This window comes from Paralichthys olivaceus, chromosome 4 (genome assembly GCF_024713975.1).
Source record: "Paralichthys olivaceus isolate ysfri-2021 chromosome 4, ASM2471397v2, whole genome shotgun sequence".
Lineage (NCBI taxonomy): Eukaryota > Metazoa > Chordata > Actinopteri > Pleuronectiformes > Paralichthyidae > Paralichthys > Paralichthys olivaceus.
Window position 1 is genome coordinate 22,993,023 of NC_091096.1, and position 21,070 is coordinate 23,014,092.

At 41.4% G+C, this 21,070-nt stretch overlaps 1 protein-coding gene across 2 annotated transcripts in view; it reads right to left on the minus strand.

The window, feature by feature from the left end:
* Window positions 1-21,070, minus strand: part of si:dkey-91m11.5 (BCR activator of RhoGEF and GTPase) — a 32,857-nt gene that overhangs the window by 1,895 nt on the left and 9,892 nt on the right. Inside the window, exons 2-21 of one of the 2 annotated variants that reach the window (XM_069524273.1) lie at window positions 15,203-15,384; window positions 13,396-13,500; window positions 12,595-12,780; window positions 11,547-11,654; window positions 11,256-11,316; window positions 11,097-11,149; window positions 10,868-11,008; window positions 8,372-8,493; window positions 7,879-8,044; window positions 7,500-7,619; window positions 7,262-7,337; window positions 7,083-7,187; window positions 6,911-6,985; window positions 6,333-6,430; window positions 5,981-6,112; window positions 2,994-3,053; window positions 1,755-1,864; window positions 814-953; window positions 555-689; window positions 355-460 (exon numbers count right to left, since the gene is read on the minus strand). In XM_069524273.1, the coding sequence (XP_069380374.1) occupies window positions 355-460; window positions 555-689; window positions 814-953; window positions 1,755-1,864; window positions 2,994-3,053; window positions 5,981-6,112; window positions 6,333-6,430; window positions 6,911-6,985; window positions 7,083-7,187; window positions 7,262-7,337; window positions 7,500-7,619; window positions 7,879-8,044; window positions 8,372-8,493; window positions 10,868-11,008; window positions 11,097-11,149; window positions 11,256-11,316; window positions 11,547-11,654; window positions 12,595-12,780; window positions 13,396-13,500; window positions 15,203-15,384 (2,281 nt within the window). Of the gene's footprint in view, window positions 1-354; window positions 461-554; window positions 690-813; window positions 954-1,754; window positions 1,865-2,993; window positions 3,054-3,699; window positions 4,002-5,980; window positions 6,113-6,332; window positions 6,431-6,910; window positions 6,986-7,082; window positions 7,188-7,261; window positions 7,338-7,499; window positions 7,620-7,878; window positions 8,045-8,371; window positions 8,494-10,867; window positions 11,009-11,096; window positions 11,150-11,255; window positions 11,317-11,546; window positions 11,655-12,594; window positions 12,781-13,395; window positions 13,501-15,202; window positions 15,385-21,070 lie in introns of those variants that run through there. The other variant, XM_069524274.1, reaches the window with a different exon arrangement.

Genomic DNA, 21,070 nt, shown 5'->3' on the forward strand with positions numbered 1-21,070 from the left:
TTAGTAGAACGTTTACCTTGATTTCTCTGAGAATAATAAGTGGATCTTGATGAAAATAATGCGGCATGTTTAAGGGTCTGATTTTTATTAATGTGAGCAATTTGGTGCAGATTCAAATAAAATGTGGATCTAGTGACTCATCGATATCAGTCCCCTAAACATGCCTGATTTTCTTTTTCAAAGACAAAGCTGAAAAATAAAATCCTTGATCTGCTACAAAATTCACTGAAATACTTTGGGACCTTTCCCACCCCTCCACAAAATTTCATTGAAATCGTTTGGTCCTGGTCACAACAAACGAGAACATAACCTCCTTGGCGGAGGTGATAATGTATTTTAACTGAAGTTGTTTACCTTTTCAGGTGATCAAGCAGGAAGAGGAATGTGACCAGATTGGGCTCTGGTAGAGACAGCAGCAGGTTGAGCATGCAGCTCTCCTTGGCCACACTGTCAGACAGAGCTGCAAAGCAAAAAAAATGTACTGGTGTCACAACTTGCAAATGCATTTATTTCCTCTTAAATCTTTAAAAATGATGGGGAAAAAAAAGACCGACCGATGCCTCCAGCAAAGTTGGGGTACAGCTCATCTGTGAAAAGAGGCTCCGGCAGCTCTCGGAAATACAGCTTCAGTGTTCCAGCGATGGCGTTTACGTCCATCTCCCTCATCATGACAGACACGTCTCTGTTGTCTGTGCAGCAGATAAGACAGTCACTGAATACCATATAATACTCGAGACAAGTTGAGTCAATAGTGCTGGGCTCTGTCTTTAGTGTTGTTTACATGTGAATCAGCTTTTCCTTCCCCACACTCACTTGAATCAAATGCAGCCTTCAGCGCCTGGATGTCGGTGGCAACGCCAGAAACTCGGTAGATTCCCACTTCGTCCATCCCTCGCCGCTCAATCTCCTCCACACACTGTCTCACAATGAGGGGAACCTTAGAGCGCTCTCGCCTGATCGGGACACAGTCACACAGCAGCAAGATGTAAAGGGGACAATTAGAAATAAACAGACATAGCCAGAGCGTCAAAACACTTGTACCAGTGTTCCTCTGAATAGAGACATTTTCCATACAGCCAGTTGTTTGCAGTCATTGTTGATGAGGTGACAGAAGAATCAGATGAACAAGAACAAGAACTTGCCAAGAAGTTGGCAAAAATGTGGGTACTGGAGTTGTGGTCACTTCAAAACCAATCATCATTTTAGGATCAGCTTGAAATAGTAGCTTGAAATGTAAACTTACTAAACGTTTTGTCACTTGCAAACTGCTTTTCAATCTCTCAAGCACACCCAACACCACGTTTTAGAAAAATGAATATGCACATTTTAAATTACTGGTATTTGTATGCCTGTGTTTTGCTGTTTGTGATGTTACAATGCCCTCAACAAATAAATACAACACATTTTGTTCACAGTGTCAATGTTTTTTCCACAGTCCGACTCCAAATCACATGAACACACCAAAGTCAGAATGACACATCACAGATTCCGAGGAGCACGTGACTGCACAGTAAGTATTCCCACAAAAAAAGGTTGTGTCATGTCTCAGTAGAACGAGCAGAAGTGTTAATAGCTTCTATTAATATACATGCTGGCTTACTTTGACACTGTTACACTCAAATAGAGCGTAAGCTTTCAACAAGACATTTATATGCTGATTCTCAGAAAGCACAAAAATTATGAGAAAAAAGCAAAACAGACATTGGACATTGAGACGTATATAAAATATCACTAAACACATGTTAATAACTCACTTAGTTACCACGTTGATTTTCACTCCAAAGACACCTGATTGTTTCCGTGAAGGCATCCTCTTCAAACTGAACTCTCTGCTGGCGAACTTCATGGAAAGCTTCACCTCGATCTGAAACAAGTAAAAGACAAACAGTGACTGCTATTATCTGGGGTTCCCACACTCACGTCATGTTCAATGACTTTCCAATTCAAGGTGTTGCAATTTCTTTTAGAGCTCTTAGAATGTTTTTAATGAGAACACACAGGCTTTACAGAAGCTCAGAGACATCATTTAAAAAGAACGGTTGTGTGTCAACGCTTTTCAGTTGTTCTGTGTTAGAATCATGGCAGATTAGGAGTCTGAGAGCTGAGAGGTGGCAGGAGACATATACATAAAGCAGCACTCACCTATTAACTAATGTTAAGTGAAAAAACATCTATTTAAAAACTTTTAAGCCCTGAATTAATTGTTAAATTCAAATACTTGATAACCTTGGTTCACATTACCTTGCCTTCCAGATCTTAAAGCTAACTTAGGTTTTCTTGACATTAATAATATATATATAACAATATATAGTTGAATGTTAAAACTTTGTAACGATAGCACAAGTAGAGATGAGTCAACAGTGGCTGAATAAGGTCACTTTCACAGCAAGAGCTATGCAAAGTTTGCTTACATTAGAAAAAGAGAAGCAGAAAAACCCCCCGAGTGTAATACATAGATCTCAATAGGACTGAAGAGGAAGAATGTGTTATGTGTTTTCTGACTTAAGAAATTGAATATTCTCCTTCTTTATAACTTGATTTGTTTTCTAATTTGATTTATGAGGATGCATGCTTATGTGTTCTTAATGTGGTGCATATATTTATATAAATGTGTGTATATTTTTGTGTTGGATCATTCTTTGTGGTTGTTCTGCAGTGTACACGTTGTCTAATTGTGACTATTTTGTAGTTTTGTGAGTCACCTGCTCAGTCTATTTTGATAATGAGGAACTTCCTGATATCTCACAGGCCTTTTTATGTCTTGTTCTTCCTTTATTTCTGGATAATAAAACTGATGAGGGCCAGTGTGGCAAAACACAAATGTGCCATGCATTTAGCACACTAATAAAGGCTTTACATTTCTTGTTTTTTTATATTTATCACCCCCTTTTTTGCCTTTCTGAATAAAATATTAATTATAATTTTAATCCCCTCGATCTACCAACTGTATTGTTGGTCCTATCTCTTTTCACTGGGTCGGTATAAACACTTACCCCATTCATAGCGATGACTGTCCTCTGCCAGTCTTTATTTTGCAGTGTCTGAGGATCCAGCTGGAAAGAAAAGAAAAGTCACAATGTATTATAAATTATTCGGATTAATTAATTGATTTAGATCTTCTGCAGAATCAAAAAACAGAACTATGATTATTAAAAAATAAAAAAAACAAACAAATTATAATAATACAATGAATTACAGAGTTAAATTTAATTTTATACATGTAATTAAGCAGGGAAATGTGATTATTATCTGCTCAAGTTCTGCCTCATAAACATAAACATATGGTAGGTAGTGTTCATGCCCCTGATCTATTTTAGTCACCTGACCAAACTGCCAACCTTCACTTACAGTGATCAGGCATGATGAACGTGATAACACGTGTCCCTGCTGCTAATCACTGTGCCTGTCCAACATGGCAGACGTTCTTCCACCCAAGAAACCATCAAATCTCTTTCAGATAATCCTTTAGTTAGAAAAACTATTTCCTCTTTTTCAAGATAAGAAGGAATCACAAGCGGCACAATGCTGGCGTCTAAATCTTGAAGGTGATAAATCCCAAAAGAAATACAACACTGTGTCAAACTCAAATAGGGTTTTAAAGATCAGAAAGAAATGAATAAGTAAAAAGAAGTTTATCCTCAAATGCGTCCCCCCTACATGAACATCCAGGTCAGACGTGTCCTCACAGTCTGTCTTTACCTTTGGTCTGAGCAGACTGCTGCGGACTCTGTCCCACAGACGGGCCCCTGTAGTCAGGGGTTTCCTTGAAGCCGTGTCTCCCTCCTCTCCCTCCACACTGTTGCTGGCCTGATCCACACTCTCCTCCTCATTAGGATTACTCTCACTCATCCTCTCTGGCATGAGTCTCTCTCAGCTCTTAAATGGTAACGTCAGCTACAAACAAACTGAAGAAGCCAGGGCTGTTCCGCAGATATCACTATTTTCTAAACCACTGGTCTAACAGCAGCAGCAGTAGCAGCAGGTCCTTCTCTGCTGAACAACGAGCCATTGATTCCTTTGCTTTGAAGAAGACTCAGGATCTCCACTGAGATCCACTGACGCTGAAACGTCACAAAACCTTCTCCGTCATCCCGGTGTCCCGGGCATCGTTAAGACCCCGACTCTTCTCATTCCAGTGGAAGTCAGAGAAGGAACAAAGCCGTGGAGTCTGCCAACCACGCTGCCTCTGTGTTGTTCTAATGCACAGATGGATTTGGGAGATTAACTCCAGAGAATCCCCTCCTACCCTCATTACCAATGTGCTCGCGCCTGCCACTGGCTGGCCTGAACAGGATCCTTCAACGGCCAATTACTGATCAGATCTAGTATTTGTATTGTCTTTTCCATATCTGAAAAAATATTTAATTATATAAGAGCCATGATATCACACACTAATGAACTGTTACCTTTCCCAAAGACTCTTAATCGATTCAAGACATCTTTTCTTTTCTTTTAATTTAGTGGCTATTATCTGTTAAAAAAATCAATCTTGAATATATTAATAATCAATTTATTCTTATTGTAGCGTCACTAACCAAAAATCTTTTTTTTTGAATAATAAACAAATCACAATTTAAAAAGTGCCTGAAAGCAGAAAGTTCAACCTGACAATAAAGGCTGATGAAGTTTTAAAAAAATACCTGACAGGGGACGAGTTCTCAGGCTGTTAGTTTTTCCTCTAAGACTGTGCAGCGTTTTGAGCCACTTGTCCAGCAGGGAAACACTAGCCGATCAAAGAGCGATCTGCCATGTCTCTCTCCCTCTGCCATAGTCTGAAGCAGAGCCGGCAGCTACATTTGGTCAAACAATCACGCCCTCTGTCACAGCACCCTGTCAGGGGTCAATCCATGCTCACTTCTTTTTATCCAGAGAAGGGGCCCCACGGGGCAGGATTAGACAAAAAAAAGGTCTTGTGGTCAGCAGAGCAGATAAGACGCCACTGTCCAGGTTCTGCGATCAATATGAGGGAGTTCACTCCACATAGGCCAGGAATGTTGTAGTGTCAGTGGAACCATATAGATTTAGGGTCACATTAAATCTGTAAACATTGATTTCTAGTGTGGTTTTCTGCTTTGGCGATGTGTAAGTCCAGTGATCCACATCCAAAAGGCCAAATATATAATATATCACGCAAAAATGTTTAGAAGCTTACCAGTAAGAGTTTTTCTTTATAATGTTGGATTTGCTTTGCTTTTATGTACTCGTTTTAAATTCATTTATATTCTAGCTTGACCTGAATTTATCAGTTTTATCCTTCAGACTTTTATTTTACCTTGTATTGTACTTACTATGTTTATTATTATAAAAACATGTGTTCACTATGCTCACAATGTCTTTTATGCTAAGGAATTGTTATAAAGCACTTGGAGCTGCATTCCATGTATGAAATGAGCTGTATAAATTGTTTTATTATTATTATTATTATCATTTCATTATTATTATTATTGGAAACTGACATTTTGAGAAAGACACCTATCATTATAAAATACTGTATAAAGCTACATTCAAGAATATTAACATGGAAAAGACTGGAAAAAAAGGGAAACCCACAGTCCGCTGGGTTCTATAGGTTGACCGATAAGTAAAAGGATATAGCAGCACAGAAATGTTACATATTCAGTATGATTAAGACAGTTCATAAACTCTATTAATATTGTGCAATTAATCCATCAACAACCCACTGTTGAATATCCCACTCAGTACATACAGTATAATAATCAACGTTTAATTACTATCCATCAAAATGTTTGTTAATGATGTTTTTAAGTTCTGTGTAAGTATGAAATACAAAATGATTTTGTCATAGAATTTTTTAAGCCCTCAAATATTGATATTGGTTTGGTTGTCAGAAATCTAGTATTGTCTGATTCTAATGGTCAAAACAGGCAATGGGAGTGTGTCTTCAACCAACATCGTCTGGTCCTCACACAGCACCCCAAACCACCTTTAGCTGTGACGTCCCTCGTCTGTTTGTCCGTACCTTTATCTGTCCTTTGACCATGATCTTGTCTGTGATCTCTGTGTCCTCTTTGCTCTGCTTGGATTTGTTGCAGCACTTCTCGTAACAGAGCAGTCTCAGAGTCTGAGAGCCCTCCAGTTCAATCTCAAACTCCTTTGCACAGAAACAGAGCAAAACCAAGTCATTGATGTTATTGAAGGTTTCAGTACAGTGTTACAACATGTATTTTTTCCAGTCCACAGTTTCCTGAGCATGCACAGCCTTTTTAAAAAACTGATGAGCTCTTATGTTCTTTATTGAAACAGAGCAGCAGATGCTGAAGGTGGATATGGCCTCAGTCATTCACCTTCTCCACTCTGGTTTACACTCTCACCTCATTCCAGTTGGGCTCTGTTGAGTCTCTGTGCACTCGTGTTTTGGCTTTGTTGACAAAGTAGCCAAAAGAATCCACCTCCAGGGAGCAGTACAGGTCTAATGGGCAGAAGAATACGCCTTTTTAAAAGTTGAATCAAAATGAAACTTAAGGATTAATCACCAGGTTGAGTCATACCGAGACCAGAAAGTGTATAAGGGCTCTATCAAAGAAACCTTATGCTGGAGTCTTTCCCTCGCGTGTCATTACAAGTCTACTGGAGCTGTTGGAGCAGATCAAGGACTATCAAGGGGAGTAAAGTCTTTGTTGGTTGAAACATGCCACTGACAACTGCCTGACCAGCCTTTGTGATAGAGGGTGTAAGCAGGCGGTGATTTGAGAGGCCAAAGACATATTTGAGGAGGCTTGTACACAGTGTTCCTGGCTAATCCCACTTGTTCCCCTGCAGCTGCCCTCCCAGCTGACAGCTGCAGGGGAGAGGGGGGAGAGAGGATAGCGGATGATGTGACAACACGTGCAACCTTTAGAGTTACCAGTGATGTGATTTCTGGTGAAAAAAAGGGGGACAAGCCACTTACTTAAGCTCTGTTTGAGGCCTGCTGCAGAGTGGACGATGACATTCAGGAAGCCGTATAAGCCAGAAGACTCATCGTCTGTGAAGAGGAGAATTCAGGCTGAGATTACATACAAAACGGAGGGTGTGTTACAGGCGCATTTAATTCCAAAACACGCAGATAAAGTGAATCATACCTTCTTTATTCACGCTCATTGGAATGGTGTGAACAGTCTGGAGCTTCACACACGAGTTAGTGAGCATCTGCAGCTCCAGAGACGTCAGAGAGAAGCTTTTAAAACCTGCAGGACAACGTTGAAATTAACAACTTATGCAATAACAATCCTGCCATAATAACGTTAGAAAGAAAGCTCACATTTCTTCTGCTGCTCACGAATGATCTCCCTCCATTCGGCACGCTCGTAATCAGATGAGATCAGAAATGTGAAACCCTGGAAGAAATGATAGAATGTTTTGTTGTGTTCTCATGCTGTATTTTAATACCATCAACAGCGGAGGGCAGCAGAGGGCAAAATGAAAAGTTGGTCACTGAGAATACAAGATATATTAAACTGTACTTTACATGAAAGGTCCAGGTCAAATGTTTGACTCACCTTTCCATTCCTGTTGGCCACTCTGAACGCCATGTTGGGAGACATGAGAAGCAGCAGAGACTCTTGCTCTGATAACTTCTTCCTCAAGCGCTCGATGGCTTTGGGCCCCTTGGTGGTTCTCTACAGACAAACAGGGACAATGTTCTTTAAATACAGGAACTGCTGTCGGCCCACTTTGTTACATACTAATCTTGAGCATCCTGGTTTCATTTTAGTTTGTCTTCAAACTTTGGTAGAAATTGGTCATTGTTGTGGCGTTCCTGCACAGCAGTTCATGTACATCACCAACACACTAATGAATCAAACAGCTTGTTAAATGCTGTATCGTTTTAGTATATTGGAGTTTCTATAGGTGTGTTAACTCTCTCTGTATCCTCACCTTCTCTCTTTGGATCTCATTCTTGATCTGGGAGATTCTAATCTTCATGGCGTCAATTTCCTCGTCCTGGACCAAAGGGATGGGGGTGGACTCACAGTCCTCGATGGTCTGGAAGGTCAGGTCATTCAGTGGGATGTACCACTTACAGTCGTACTGTTGACCTTTCCTGTTGGAGGACAACATGTTATTACACAGATAATTATTGTACCTGTTCTTTTTAACAAGCTAATTTTTTCGTCACACAATAAAATCCTGTTTTTTCCATCAGACAGGTTTGTTAATCAGTGTGAAACCAACAGCACAAACCTACTAAACCAATCAGGAAACAATGTATAACCATTATCTCCCACTGCAAACTGTTCTATTAACAAGTGTAATGTTGATTGGGTGGAATAAGGCTCATTCTCGCTGAGCTTGGGATCTGATCCAGTAGATCCTCCAGGTCCCAAGCCTCCGTCTCTAACCCCCCCGCTGGACGATGACCCAGACTCACCCTGCGGCCTGTTTCTTCAGCTTGGTGCAGAGCAGCAAGTCGGTGAAGAGGAAGACGTGACGGAGTTTCCTGGAACCTTCGACCAGCTCCACCATGAAGCGATCCCTCAGCAGCTGACGGTTCTGCCCACAGGAAAGAAAAAAAAAATCATGTTGTGAGCAAGAGGTGTTTTAAAACACTTTATCACTGCACCAGATGCAAATAGATGCAATACTAGGAGCTGCTGGGATTGCAGTATGTAATTAAAGATTTTACTCTGATGCTAAGTTTAAAATGGTTTATTATGGGGTTCACAAACAATGATTTTGTGCTGATGTTTGCACAAGCTTCAAACTACTGTACAGTCTGTATTGGTGCTATTTGTGTCAGATGAATGTCATCCTAACTCATAGAAGAAACACACAATAAACAAAATAATAAATCATTTATGCTGCCATCAAAACTAGACAGGAAGTGAACACTATTTTTTCTTAACTACCAGCAGAGTTTCCTGCAACTTCTTCAACCATTTTTGGCTGCGGATGCTGGTAACCTGTCCCACCTGAGATTAGAGCTGGATGTGATGACTCAAGCTCTTCCTGTTGCAGCATGCATCTAAATTCTTCTTGACCTCGGGGCTCAGGCTGTTTACAGTGACACTGCCCATGTGAGACTCTGCCATCCCACATGAACCACAGTCTGATAAAAACAAGGAAATCACTGCAGCCTGGTTTTCCTCTGCTGTTTTCTGCACACTGTGGCTCAGTTCTGGTGAGCTGCAAGCGTATTGGTGAGGCACTCAAACATGTTCAGTACTGTCCTGGTTTGAAAAAAGGGGGCAGGGTTATATCCGCTTATTGTTTTGTGTTGCAGACGTGACCACAAGTAGTCAATTATCCAATGGAAAAACAAGAGCTGCCGCCGCACAGTACTCACGCCCTCCTGACACTGGAATCGGCTCGTTTTTTTTATGCACTATGGGATATTGAGCGCTGAGGCATGCACAAGAGATGAAGCTAAACAAACTGGTGGGTTTAAATGGATGTGGTAATTACAGGCAGCTCTGGTGCAAAGCATCAACAATGGGTGCAAAGTTTACCCATGAGCTGATCACACACAACAACAAACCCGTACTTTAAAATGATTGTCACTGGCTGCCTTGTTATCTGTCAATCTTCCTGCAGGATTTCAGACTTCCCAAACAATATACAGAAGAATGTTCCCAAGAACTTTCTTTGACTTAATATCCCACCCTGGCGGGTCGGGCCAGTTCCCAGGAAAAACAGAGGAAGTCCTCAGTCGGGTCATCTGAATCAGAGCCTTGAGATGTGTGCCACTGCCCCCCAGATGGAGGGGACAGGAAGCATGGTTAAGTTGGTACACACCCAGTGTATAAGGCTGGTTCGGCAGAAGTTCAAACAGCATCCCGCAGGTCATTTCTGGGAAGCAGAGTTGACACTGCGGCAAGGAAGGATGGGAGTGTGCGCGGATGTAATCGACGGGTTTTCCTGGTTTGCGACACAGAGACCCTCGACACTAGTATGTACAGAGCTTTGTCACGAGCTTCCCCTACGCTCCACTTCCTTCATGTCTAAAGCAGATAGGCTCAGATGAGTCAGCAGCAAACTGACTAAGACACACACACACAGACAGACGTTTTATTGTAACTTTCACACACCCTGTTCTCCAAGCTCTTTACTGTAATTAGTAAAGACGTGACGGAGACTACGGGAGCAGGCACTCTGAATAAAACAATGCTGCAACTGAATGAGGAAACTGAATAAATGCAAGTGTTCTAAAATACTGAACACTAGTAGTTTCACTTTTAAGGAGAAATTTCAAACTCAAGCCCATATTACCACCATTTCTTTACTAGAATGTTACTACACCTTTACTTTACAATGCTAAAGCATTACTCTGTGGATACCGAGCATGTTTAAATTTTTCATCCATTGCTATAAATACCTGAAAGTTCTATGTTTTAAGTCATTTCACAAGAGACATTCTGGTCTTTTAAAATTTGAGAATAAAGACAGAAAGCATTCTCAGGTCGCCTAAACTTTGTCCGTTTTCCAAGAGTATGATGCATATGGACTTCAGTTGAATGTCGAAGGAATATTTAATGTAAGGGAATTGGTGAATAACCAGCAAATCCAGTCTCAGCTGACATAATGGAAGGGAAACCCTTGTTGATTAGTTTTCCAAAACAAATATTATTCGGATTTGTTTTACAGCTTCTGCAAGAGTGTTTTTCAGCTGTTTTCAGGCATGAACTCTTGAGAGAATTGCTACTGTATTCTCCTACTGTATTCTCACATGAGCTCACTCTATCGACCTTTCTCCGGACATTATACTTGGGGGCTGGCAAGAAAAACCCTGGAAAATGTCCAGAGAAACTGGCTTGGATGTTTGTGTTCTCACATAGATCCCTTCAGATACTTTCAGATGGATATAGAGTTCAGTGCATGTGTGAAAGTAGCTCAATTCATTACTATAACTCTTTGGTGCCACACTGACCTCTCCCTTCTTAACAGTCATGGACTGCCTTCGCGGTGTGATCTCTTCATTTATACTGGACAGGAAATTCTGGGAGATGCGCAGGGCGTCCTGCAACAGTGGATAGTCCGGGTGGCTGGAGGGCGTGTGCTTCAGGAGGTCCTAGAATAAAGTGATGACAAACTGAATCCCTGAAACTTTCATGTGGAGAAGATGTTGCTCCAGATTGTTGGAAGGCGGAATGACTTACATGCAAAACAAGTGTGCTGCGCATCACTCTGTCCACAGGTTTGTAGAGAAGAGCTGTGGGGGAGGAGGAGTCAGATCAACAGGCAAAGTCACAGCTCAGCTACTTATAGCATATATTGATTTATGTGGAGGCCGGCCATTCATTTCACTCAGTACTTACTTTCCAGTGAATTTTTAGCCGGCTGGTCTTTGCAGTCCTTTGTGCTTTTGACCTTGAGATTCTGGCAGAGATAACACCAGAGGGAATGGTGAGGAAAAAAATACCCTTATAAAATCAGAGCAACTGCCCCACAGTGCAATTAAAACAATCAGCAGCACTATAAAGAGCTGCGTGGCTCTTAACACTGTGAGGACTGCAGAAAACTGCTCTGTCATCCCTTGTCCCGGGCCGCTGTACAACATCAAACACTCTGCCTGCTGCAGGCCTGCTGTGCGTGGCGTGATTACATACCTCAGATATCTCTGCAAACTGAGCGTTTGCCTGGCAGCACTTGTCTGCTGTCTCCACAGCAACCTTATAGTTATCCACAAAGGCCCGATAAACTCCAAGCTGGCTGCCCTACAGGGCACAAGCAAGAGTACAGATAGATTTTTACTAGTCCATGATTGTAACTGGGTACATCACCGTGTGCTGTGCTCAGCCTCAGGCAGGAGTTCTACTGATACATAAGGAATTAATACAATTCAGCACAAACCGTTTTGGCTCACAAGTCTAACATAAATTCATGTAGCGTACAATTGTTTTTCATCTTGGTCCAACAGCAAACACTGAGGTAGCTCTTATTCAGCAACCTCCTATGGAGCGTTTTGTTCTCCTTTACTACTTGTCATGTGGCGTAGCGAGGCTTTTATCTGGCCGGGAGACGACTCCAAGCCGTCTACTCGTGTGTGCACTGCAAGATCCACGAAGCATTACTAACAGCCAGTGACTCCCCCCTTTCTTTACCCAGAAAATCTCCCCTTACTTTAACGACCAGTAATGATCAAGGCATGACGGTTAGGAGTGCTATAATTCGTTTCTGAAAGTTACCGACTTTGACTGATGTTGGTCTGTTTGATGAAAAACGAACGTGCAATTTGATGCTGTGGGGTTTCATGTTGTTTGATGCTTGGTCGTCTGATCCAAATAAGGGTTAAAGCTGAGGGGTTTGCCTCTATTAGCTGAGGGTGGTTCCTAAACACTCGTAACACAGTTCAACGAGTGTGAGAGGTTTGATGAATGGTTTTGACATGCTCATGACAGCAGGTACACTCAGGTTTAATCTATCCAGAACAATTAGCTTTTGAAGAACCCTTAATTGAAAAAATAATTTTGCAAGGGTTCTTTGTAAAACTAAAAAACATTTTAATTCAAATCACCCTTTATGGTTCAACTCATTATTACTTATTTTAAAGAGTGTAGGAAATAAAAGACAAAACGGTGTTTCACATACTCAACTATAGTGGTTTTTGTTTCCTTGATGGCCCTGCTGAACCAAACATGAACATGATCTCCGTACCAGTTTCTGGAAGAGGTCGCCCACACACTGCTGGTGGGTCCAGTCCTGCACTCGGGGGAGCAGAGCGTCATAGAAGTCCTTGTGGATCTCATGGAGCTCTGGTACTTTGAAGAAGATGGTCTCTATCTGCTGGACGGTCAGCATCGGTTGGGAAGTCGTGGCTGCAGCCTTCAGAGGCTTCATGGGCTGGACAAATAAATAACCAAACGGTACATATTTGAAAACGGTGATTGAATATACATTATGAAAAGAAAGTAATCAGGAATTTTAGCAAGTCTTCAACAAAACCTTTGCCAGTGAGATTAAATAATAAATAGCACAGTTTGAATGAGATTTTAATGAGCGGATGTAGCTTACATCAGCTAATGTCAGCTACTTTTGGATGGAGCAACAAAACCCCTTAATGTATTAAATTGTGCAGGGGTGTGTTACTTCTTCTCATATATCTCACTTGATAAAGAGTCTGGTGGAACTAGCAGTAGAACTTAAAATTAAACATTTCTTTGGTGCTGAAACAAACTGCTCTGCATTGTAAACAGAAAAGCCTACACTGTGCTGTCATGTAAAGTACAAATTTCAGGACAATGGAAAATCCAAAAATCTAGAGTAACGGAGTCAGAAGGCTCACTCAATAATGTCAGTATAAAAGAGTATAAAACCAGAGGGTGTTTTATTAGTGTTGATGCTAATCAATGGTTTTTTTTAAGTTGTAACTATTTGTTTTATTTCAACAAATTTTCTGTCTACGCTTAAAAGATCGGAATAGACTTTTTTTGTCTGTGTGTTATGAGTTAGACGTACAATCAGTAGCGCCTCCAGGTGGCCGAGGTAGGTCTCCTCACTGGCCAGGATTCCTGATAAAACCCACTTTCTCATCTCCAGCCCCTTCTCCTGATCCAACTCCACCTGATGCACACATGGTGGAGAGAGCACACGATTGGCAAACACAAAGAGAAGAAGACTGATGTCGGCACATGACATGTGAACCAAACCACCCCCACACCTCTACCAGCCCCTGGGTGCTGATATTATTGTTGTTGTGGGATTAGGGCCGAGCAGATTTGATTAAAGTCTGTGGGAGTGGAAGATTCCATAAGGCTTGAAGGAGACTCCAAGCATCTTCAGGAAGACAAATGTGTTTCTAGTCCAGGGGTTGTTATTCTAAAACAGGTCAAATCCATCAGTCATCATGGTGCGATGTCAGTCAGAAATTCACTGGCCAAGCTCTCCCATTATATTAGCTATATAAAGAATGCTGGGTGACCCCGCCACCCCCACGCCCAAATATTTAGACTTTGAAGATCACTAAGAGTGTACATCAGAGGGTGAGAATACCACAGATAGGACAGGCACACAGCTGAGGCAGAGGGGAGCTACATCTCTTTTTAACATCTGTTTGCCCACAGTATGTTCACTCATCATATGTAGTCGTTTTCAGCAACGCCCTGTGTCATGCTGAAAAGAACTCCCATCTGGTCTCTGCCTGGTGAACTCTGTCGGCCTCTGGATGCCTCAGCTGCAGTGGCTGTTTCAATGCCTTGCTAAAGGGCTTTTCTTTTGTTGCTTTTCTGAAAGGGACCCTCAGCTGGTTTTACATATGAAGTTTAGCTCGCTCATCATGAGGTGTATGAAAAAGGTGCATGACAACAGTTGTATAATGTCTGCTTTGGCTCTGGGGGAATCTGGAAGAATTCATCTAATGACAAAAAACAAACAAACAAAAAATGTGGTCAAGTTGCATGATGGAAGATGTTGTGTTTTGGAAATTGGAACCAAAAGTCAAGATATTTTGGCCTCTTTTACTTTGATTTTGAAAAGTATTGTACAATCTGTCTCGCTAATTTAACAATTTTGTAGAAGTGTAATACGATATATTACTTGAGAGTACCTAGGGTAAAATGTTGATGTTACATTACATGTCATTTTGCTGATGCTTTTATCTAAAGCAACTTACAATTACAATTAGTGAATTAAGCAACCATCAGGGGCCATTTTTTGGAGTTCAGCATCTTGCCCGTGGGCTGGGATTTGAGCTGCCAACCTTTTGGTTGGAGGACAACTGCTTCAACCAGCCACTGCTCCCTCAGCCACTGCCGCCCAACTTCTTGTCAGTAACTAAACATGACATGTCAATTTAATAAACAAACAAGACCATCAATGCTAAGACTGGTCGCTGCTACATTGCATTAATGGCCTCCTGTCAGGTTTTGCAGGAAATCTAGTGGTTTGTTTTATAGAACAAAACACGAAGCGGGAGCAAAACACACACATGACTGGAATAAATAAGTCTTTGAAGGACAAGCGACAATTTGGAGTAATTTAGTGAAACCCTTGCATTATGACCGGCATGGGTTTTGGACAAAAATGAGGAGGAATTTCAGGATTCCTCCAACACATGGGTAGTAGAATAAGTGATGTCACGCACTATAGCAACAACTGTTCAGCACAGAACAAAAAGTCATAGCTCCTAGAAGTGTTGGACGGTGGGTAGAAAGATGAGAGTGAAGGATAACATAGCAAAGCACAGAGGGCTGCCGTGGCACAGTGAGCACAGAGAAACAGTTGACGTGTCATACAAGTTGATTGGGAGTTGACCCAGTAGCATTACCGACAGCGTGGATTCCAGAGAGCCGGAGGACTGCGTGTCTCGGCTACTCCGGCTTTTTGAGCGCAGCCGTGGTGAGGAGGAAGGAGATCCAGTGTAGGACAGAGGGTCGTGGTGAGGCTGGTGCTCCTCAGAGTGCTCCAGTTCATATCCGTATGTCAGAGGCGTCTCGTTGTAGGGAGCCTCTGTGAGAAACAGTCAAACAAAGGACAATAGTCACATGGTGTGCCATTAAACTCAATCATGTAGTTAACACGGAGACATGCAGCAATTTGAAACATTTTTTTCTAATGGTTTTCAAATAGTCATAGTGGGTGAGGCTAAAAAAGCTGTTTAGTAACTGAAATATGAAGATTGTAAAGATGCCTTATCTCAGTTCACTTCAGTGTCATCAGAAAATGATGGAAAAACAAAAACAGATAAAACCCACAATATAATAAAAAGTGATTCAATACCACAATTGTTGTCGTGTTATTGGAGAGGTTTTGGAACATTTGCAGTGATTTTAGCAGTGCTGTTTCCAGTTACAAGAAGCTGCTGCGGAGGTGGAGACCAAAACAGAGCATCGAGGAGAATGAATATATGTTTTATATTTGTTAGTGGCCAGACTGTTGCTCTGCTTAATGTTTGAATTGACAAGAATTTGAAAACACATTCACTTCATCATTTGAATAATGTTGGATTTACAGCTTGTTTCACTGGCTACAAAAACACTCAAACAAAACAAAAAAATATCAATTATTCTGCTTTATAGCAGTGATTACTATCGTTGCCCTGTGGTCTGCTGTGGGAACTAAACATGACAGGCTCTTAGAGCTGACAATGTATAGTGCACAAGGGGCAAGTGCGGGCCATCCAGTATACTGTGAGTTGTTGCTGCTATTTCCTCTGAATATTAAGAGGGCATCCATGTCCAATAGCATCTGTCATAAAAACTACAATAATCACTACGCCTTTTCCTGCCATCTGTCGTTATATCAAACCCTCATTTAACCTCCATAAACCTGCGACCTGTACAATCTCACCACGTGGCCTGTGCCAGCCACCGAGGGCTTGTGCCAGGCAAGTGGATAAATCTAGGGAACTGCAGTGGGAACACACGTGCTTTGCGCATATCAGCCTGGGTGTACAGAGTGTCTTTGAGTGTTTTCCGGATGAATGACAATATGTAGCCCTGGTGTAATATTCACTTTGTGTGTCTACCAAATTAGAGAGGTCTCAGAGTTCAGAGAGCAGCACAGTTCTTCCGGACTATTTGCAAAATGGGTATGAGAAATGTTCATTGTAGGAGTTGAAGCCTGTATTTTGCACCATCGTCACAATGAGCATGCGGCGGGAAAAAGAAGTATGACACATGAGACATATATGTTGTCTTCATCATACCTGTGATTTCAGACTTTTAGGACACCCTGAAGATGAAGCTAAACAAGCTCAGCATCCTGTAATTACTGTCAACCACCCCTGACTCACCAGGAACGTAATTATTATTATCATTATTACCATCGATGATGTGGCAGTTGGAAGATGTACAGCAGAGATCTCAAACAGCAGTAAAACAAAGAAAGCAACCCACGTCTAGCAATGTGGAGGCAGGTATGTAAAGAAGAGGCTACAAAACTGGATCACCTCAGCCTGAAAACAGGAAAGAGAGGATTCCGGAAACAAGGGGGAGGATAAAGCTGAGTCACCCGGGAGAGGCCTGGAAGACAGGCATACTGACAGAGATCGTGACAAACTGACACACACACACACACACACACACACACACACACACACACACACACACACACACACACACACACACACACACACACACACACACACACACACACACACACACACACACACACACACACACACTGAGGCTCAGCAGAGAGCTGCATTGACTGCTGAGGAAGAGACCACAGCAGGCCAAACAACTACTGAACACAGGGGAAGTCCATGTGAAAGGCCACTCTGTGCTCCAGTGAGATTATACATCACGCCCGGCACTGGATGAATAACACATCCTCTTTAGGCAGCATCCTCAGAGCCACAAACTATCTCCTTCCAGGGCGAAAAGAAACACCCTGAAAACACTGTGTAAGGGTTTAAAAATTCATTCTGCAGTCTTAACATACTGAGCTCTTTCTGTCCTTTAGAGGGCCATTTTTAAATACCCAGAGCTCAATTGGCTGTGGCAGTGTGAGAAAGTGGACATCACAATAGATCCTCAGTGTGCACTGTTGTTCCATAGCCATCACAAGAATCACTACAGAGGAAGTGTCCGGGCAGGTCTCTCCGGAAAATTCAGCAATTCATCTGCTTTAGAGCGGAAACAGGCTTTCTGCACAAGGTCATCTTTTCACAAACAGCTCCCACTCCCACTTCTAACACACACACACACACACACACACACATGTTCATCTATGGTATTATATTCACATAATAGATAACTCAAATGATTTTACAACTAAATGGAAAGATTTGACTTGTCTGTAAACCACTGTCAAACTGGTCTGGTCAAAGTGCATGCGTCTTTTATTTTTTTACTCTCCTTTGTTTGCGTGGACCCGTTCTTGACTGACATTTCACCACCACTCGTTTCTCTGTGAAACCCTTTTTTGTGTCTTTTGTTTGCTCTGATTGTGAAACACTGAACAAATACACCTGGTAAAGGTTGCTCTCAACCTCAAACTATCTAAAAAAAAAACAACCATACTTGTTACATAGGACAGAACTCTTCAGCCAACACCAACTTTTAAATTATTGGTTATTATTTAAAGGATCTTTTGTGTTTGGGTATTAATGCAGTATATACAGTAGGCTATACAGCACAATACAGTATATATTACATTGTCTTTTAGATGTAAACTCTATGCAGTCATTAGTTATGTCAACAGACACACAGCCTGCATTTTCCAAATGACTGAAGATGTTTGATCAGCCGTCCACAATATCTCTTTAATTGTGGGGATTTTTTTTAATTTACTAAGATTAATTTTCTACCTATTAATTTTTCTCAGATCTTCCAGTAGCTTATTATGGTCCAAAAATTGCTTCAAAAGCTTTTCTGCAATGTAAGGTGTGTCATTCTGGTGGTCTAAGTATTGACTTTAATTGCCTTAAACAGTGAAATTTGAAGATATCTAGTCTAAAATGAATCCTTAAAAATCCCTGTAAAGCGTTTGTTATAGCAGAATTTGAACCCCTGCTCACGTCATCAGCTTCCTCTTAATTCAAGACATATAACATGTTTAATGCAGGTTTAATACAGCTAGGGGGACACTCCCTCAGGGTCAGACCTATTAATGGATTGAATTTCAATCACAGATTTTCAAATCAAATGTCTGCATCTGTGCTACAATGTCTAAGTACGCATCAGCCAACATATATGTTGATACTGATCTTTCATAATTCAGACGATATTTTTTGCTCAGCTGATCTATCAATCTATATTAAAAAGTGATTCTATAATAAACTCAGTTTTTCAGTCAATTTAAAAGTGCTGAAACAACACATGAGAAATCACAGTGTAAAGACAATGTTGTTTCTTGCTTCCATTCAAGAGGAAGTGATCATTTACAAAGTATCACAGGAGTGCGGCAAACCAATTTCGGTCGTTGTACAATCTGCCCCTTTCTGTCCCATGCCCAACTAGCAGCAGCTTAAATGGTTTCGACTTGGCCACAAAGCTGTAACAAATATATTCTAATGACATTATATAAGATTGTTGAGCCCAGCAGTTGCAATTGTGAGCTGTGTGCAACTGTGCATGGAGCCATGGATCAGAGAGGAGCTGATTTTGTTTTGGACTGTCTCTGAACTCTGTAAGCTTGTGTTTTTCAAGAACTTCATTTGATTGACTTCTCCCACACGCTATGGTCTCATAGATGTCAGATTACTGCAAATCTTTAAGAAAAAAAAAAGAAGAGATTAGTTTTAGTTGGAAGCACCTTTTTACACACAATACACTGCGTCCTTGATTTCCCACACCCCTATCCTGAATACACCTAAAGATAGAGCTCAAGTATATACAAGGAGTTGGTCAAACTGTTGGCCAAGCTCTCCAGTGCCGCTTCTGGAAAATAAGCAGTCATCATGAAACATTGTTCCTTCCTGCAGCTTGCAAACAAGAGCCATGTTCAGAGGAAAATCACAGCAGTTTAATGAAGGCGGGTGGGGGGGTTGGATGTCCTATTGATAACGCAAAGATGCATTGAAGGCACTAATCCTAATCCACAGAGATGAACGATGGTAAACAGAGAGGGAGTGACAGATGTGCGGCCAAGACAGCGTCACAGCATCAGAGTTACTATCGCAGATGTAATCATGTGGTCTTATTCCCCAACATGACGCCAACACTCAGAATCCAAAGAGCAAGAAGCTGGGGAGGGGCACTTTTATTTAAACTCTGAAATGTTGTGTTTTCAAATGAGATTGCCGCTTGCGGCACGGACACAAAAGCACTGTGCCTCACAGCAGGACATTTAAATATGTGGAAGGATGATTGGTGCTGGAAACAACCACCAAACCAGTTTTCAAAAATAAAAATCAAAGAGTGAAGAGGTCGATAGATTTATCCCAGAAAAAGCTGGAACCAGAATGGTAGCATCCATAATTCCCCATTTCACCACTTGGAAATAGCACAGTGCTTCCCAGCCTGACACATTGACTGATCACCGATCAGTGTGTTTAAATAGCTTGAGGGGGAGAGGCTCCTATTTGTAATGCTCTGACAAAAAGAGAGAATCAGAGCCCACTTAATGTTCCCCACTGTGAACATATTGACCAGTCAGTAAGATCAGTCAGCTGATGGACAAAATTTATATCGCAAGCTCCCAAAAATAACTCCACACAGCAAATGTGTTGATCGACCCAGCACAGAAAGGGCTGGAATTGAGATTTAAGCATCTATAATTTACCACAGAGGAAATATAAGGCACAATGAAGGACAGCCTTTCTGTCACCTCTGTAATGGCTGTATAGATCTGGAGAGAAAAGTTGCACATTTGGAATAAAAACAGCAAGAAGATGCCGATGTGAGATGTTGTTAAAAGCTTAGCACCACTTTATGGCTCCAGCGAATGGATTCTCCTCCTGACTGTGCGGTCACCGGGGAAACAGCAGAGGCAGGAGAGCAAACAGAGGGGCGCCGGCTGAAGGGTGACGGCCTTTCAGACACTAGATGTGGTGACCCTGGACAGAGACTCTGGAGTTTCATGGCAAATGGAAAAATGTTGATAATAAATCCTTACTGATGATATTAGGTCTCCAGAAGGTTTTACCTGAATCCCACCACTATATTGAGGAGGAGCTCATGTAGGTTTTTCACTCCCACAAAGTTGAATGACTTTCAAGAAACAGATTTGAATGATTGTCATGTCATTTAGTTTTAAGTGTGGGTCCAGCTTCTGGAGCCTTCATTTCCAAATAAGCTACTCTAAAGCACATTATGTTAGTCTTTACTTATTCTTTCCCCTACCATGACTCTGATTGGCTAATGTTTACACTGGAAGAATGATGATTGGTTACGATTATGGAAGCATATCAGTGCAAGCCAATCACAGGCAGAGTTCACCTTGGGTGCAAAAACATGTGACAGTCTTCTTAACTGAATTAAACTTCATGTTGGTTACATAGTCTTTTTTATTAAGAAGATAGGTTTAAAGCCATGCTAGCAACGCTTTTGTTAGCATGCAAAACATTTGCTAAATGAAGAAACATTATAGCTAAGGCTAATTATCAGTTTAAAGGTATTTGGTGATTATTGTTGGATGAATTTGACAAAAGTAGAAAAGACTTTCCAAAGACAGAGAAACATTGACCTCATGTTGGCACCAGAGGATAAATCAGGAGAAGTCAGCAGGGTTCATCCTCTATGGACACTGA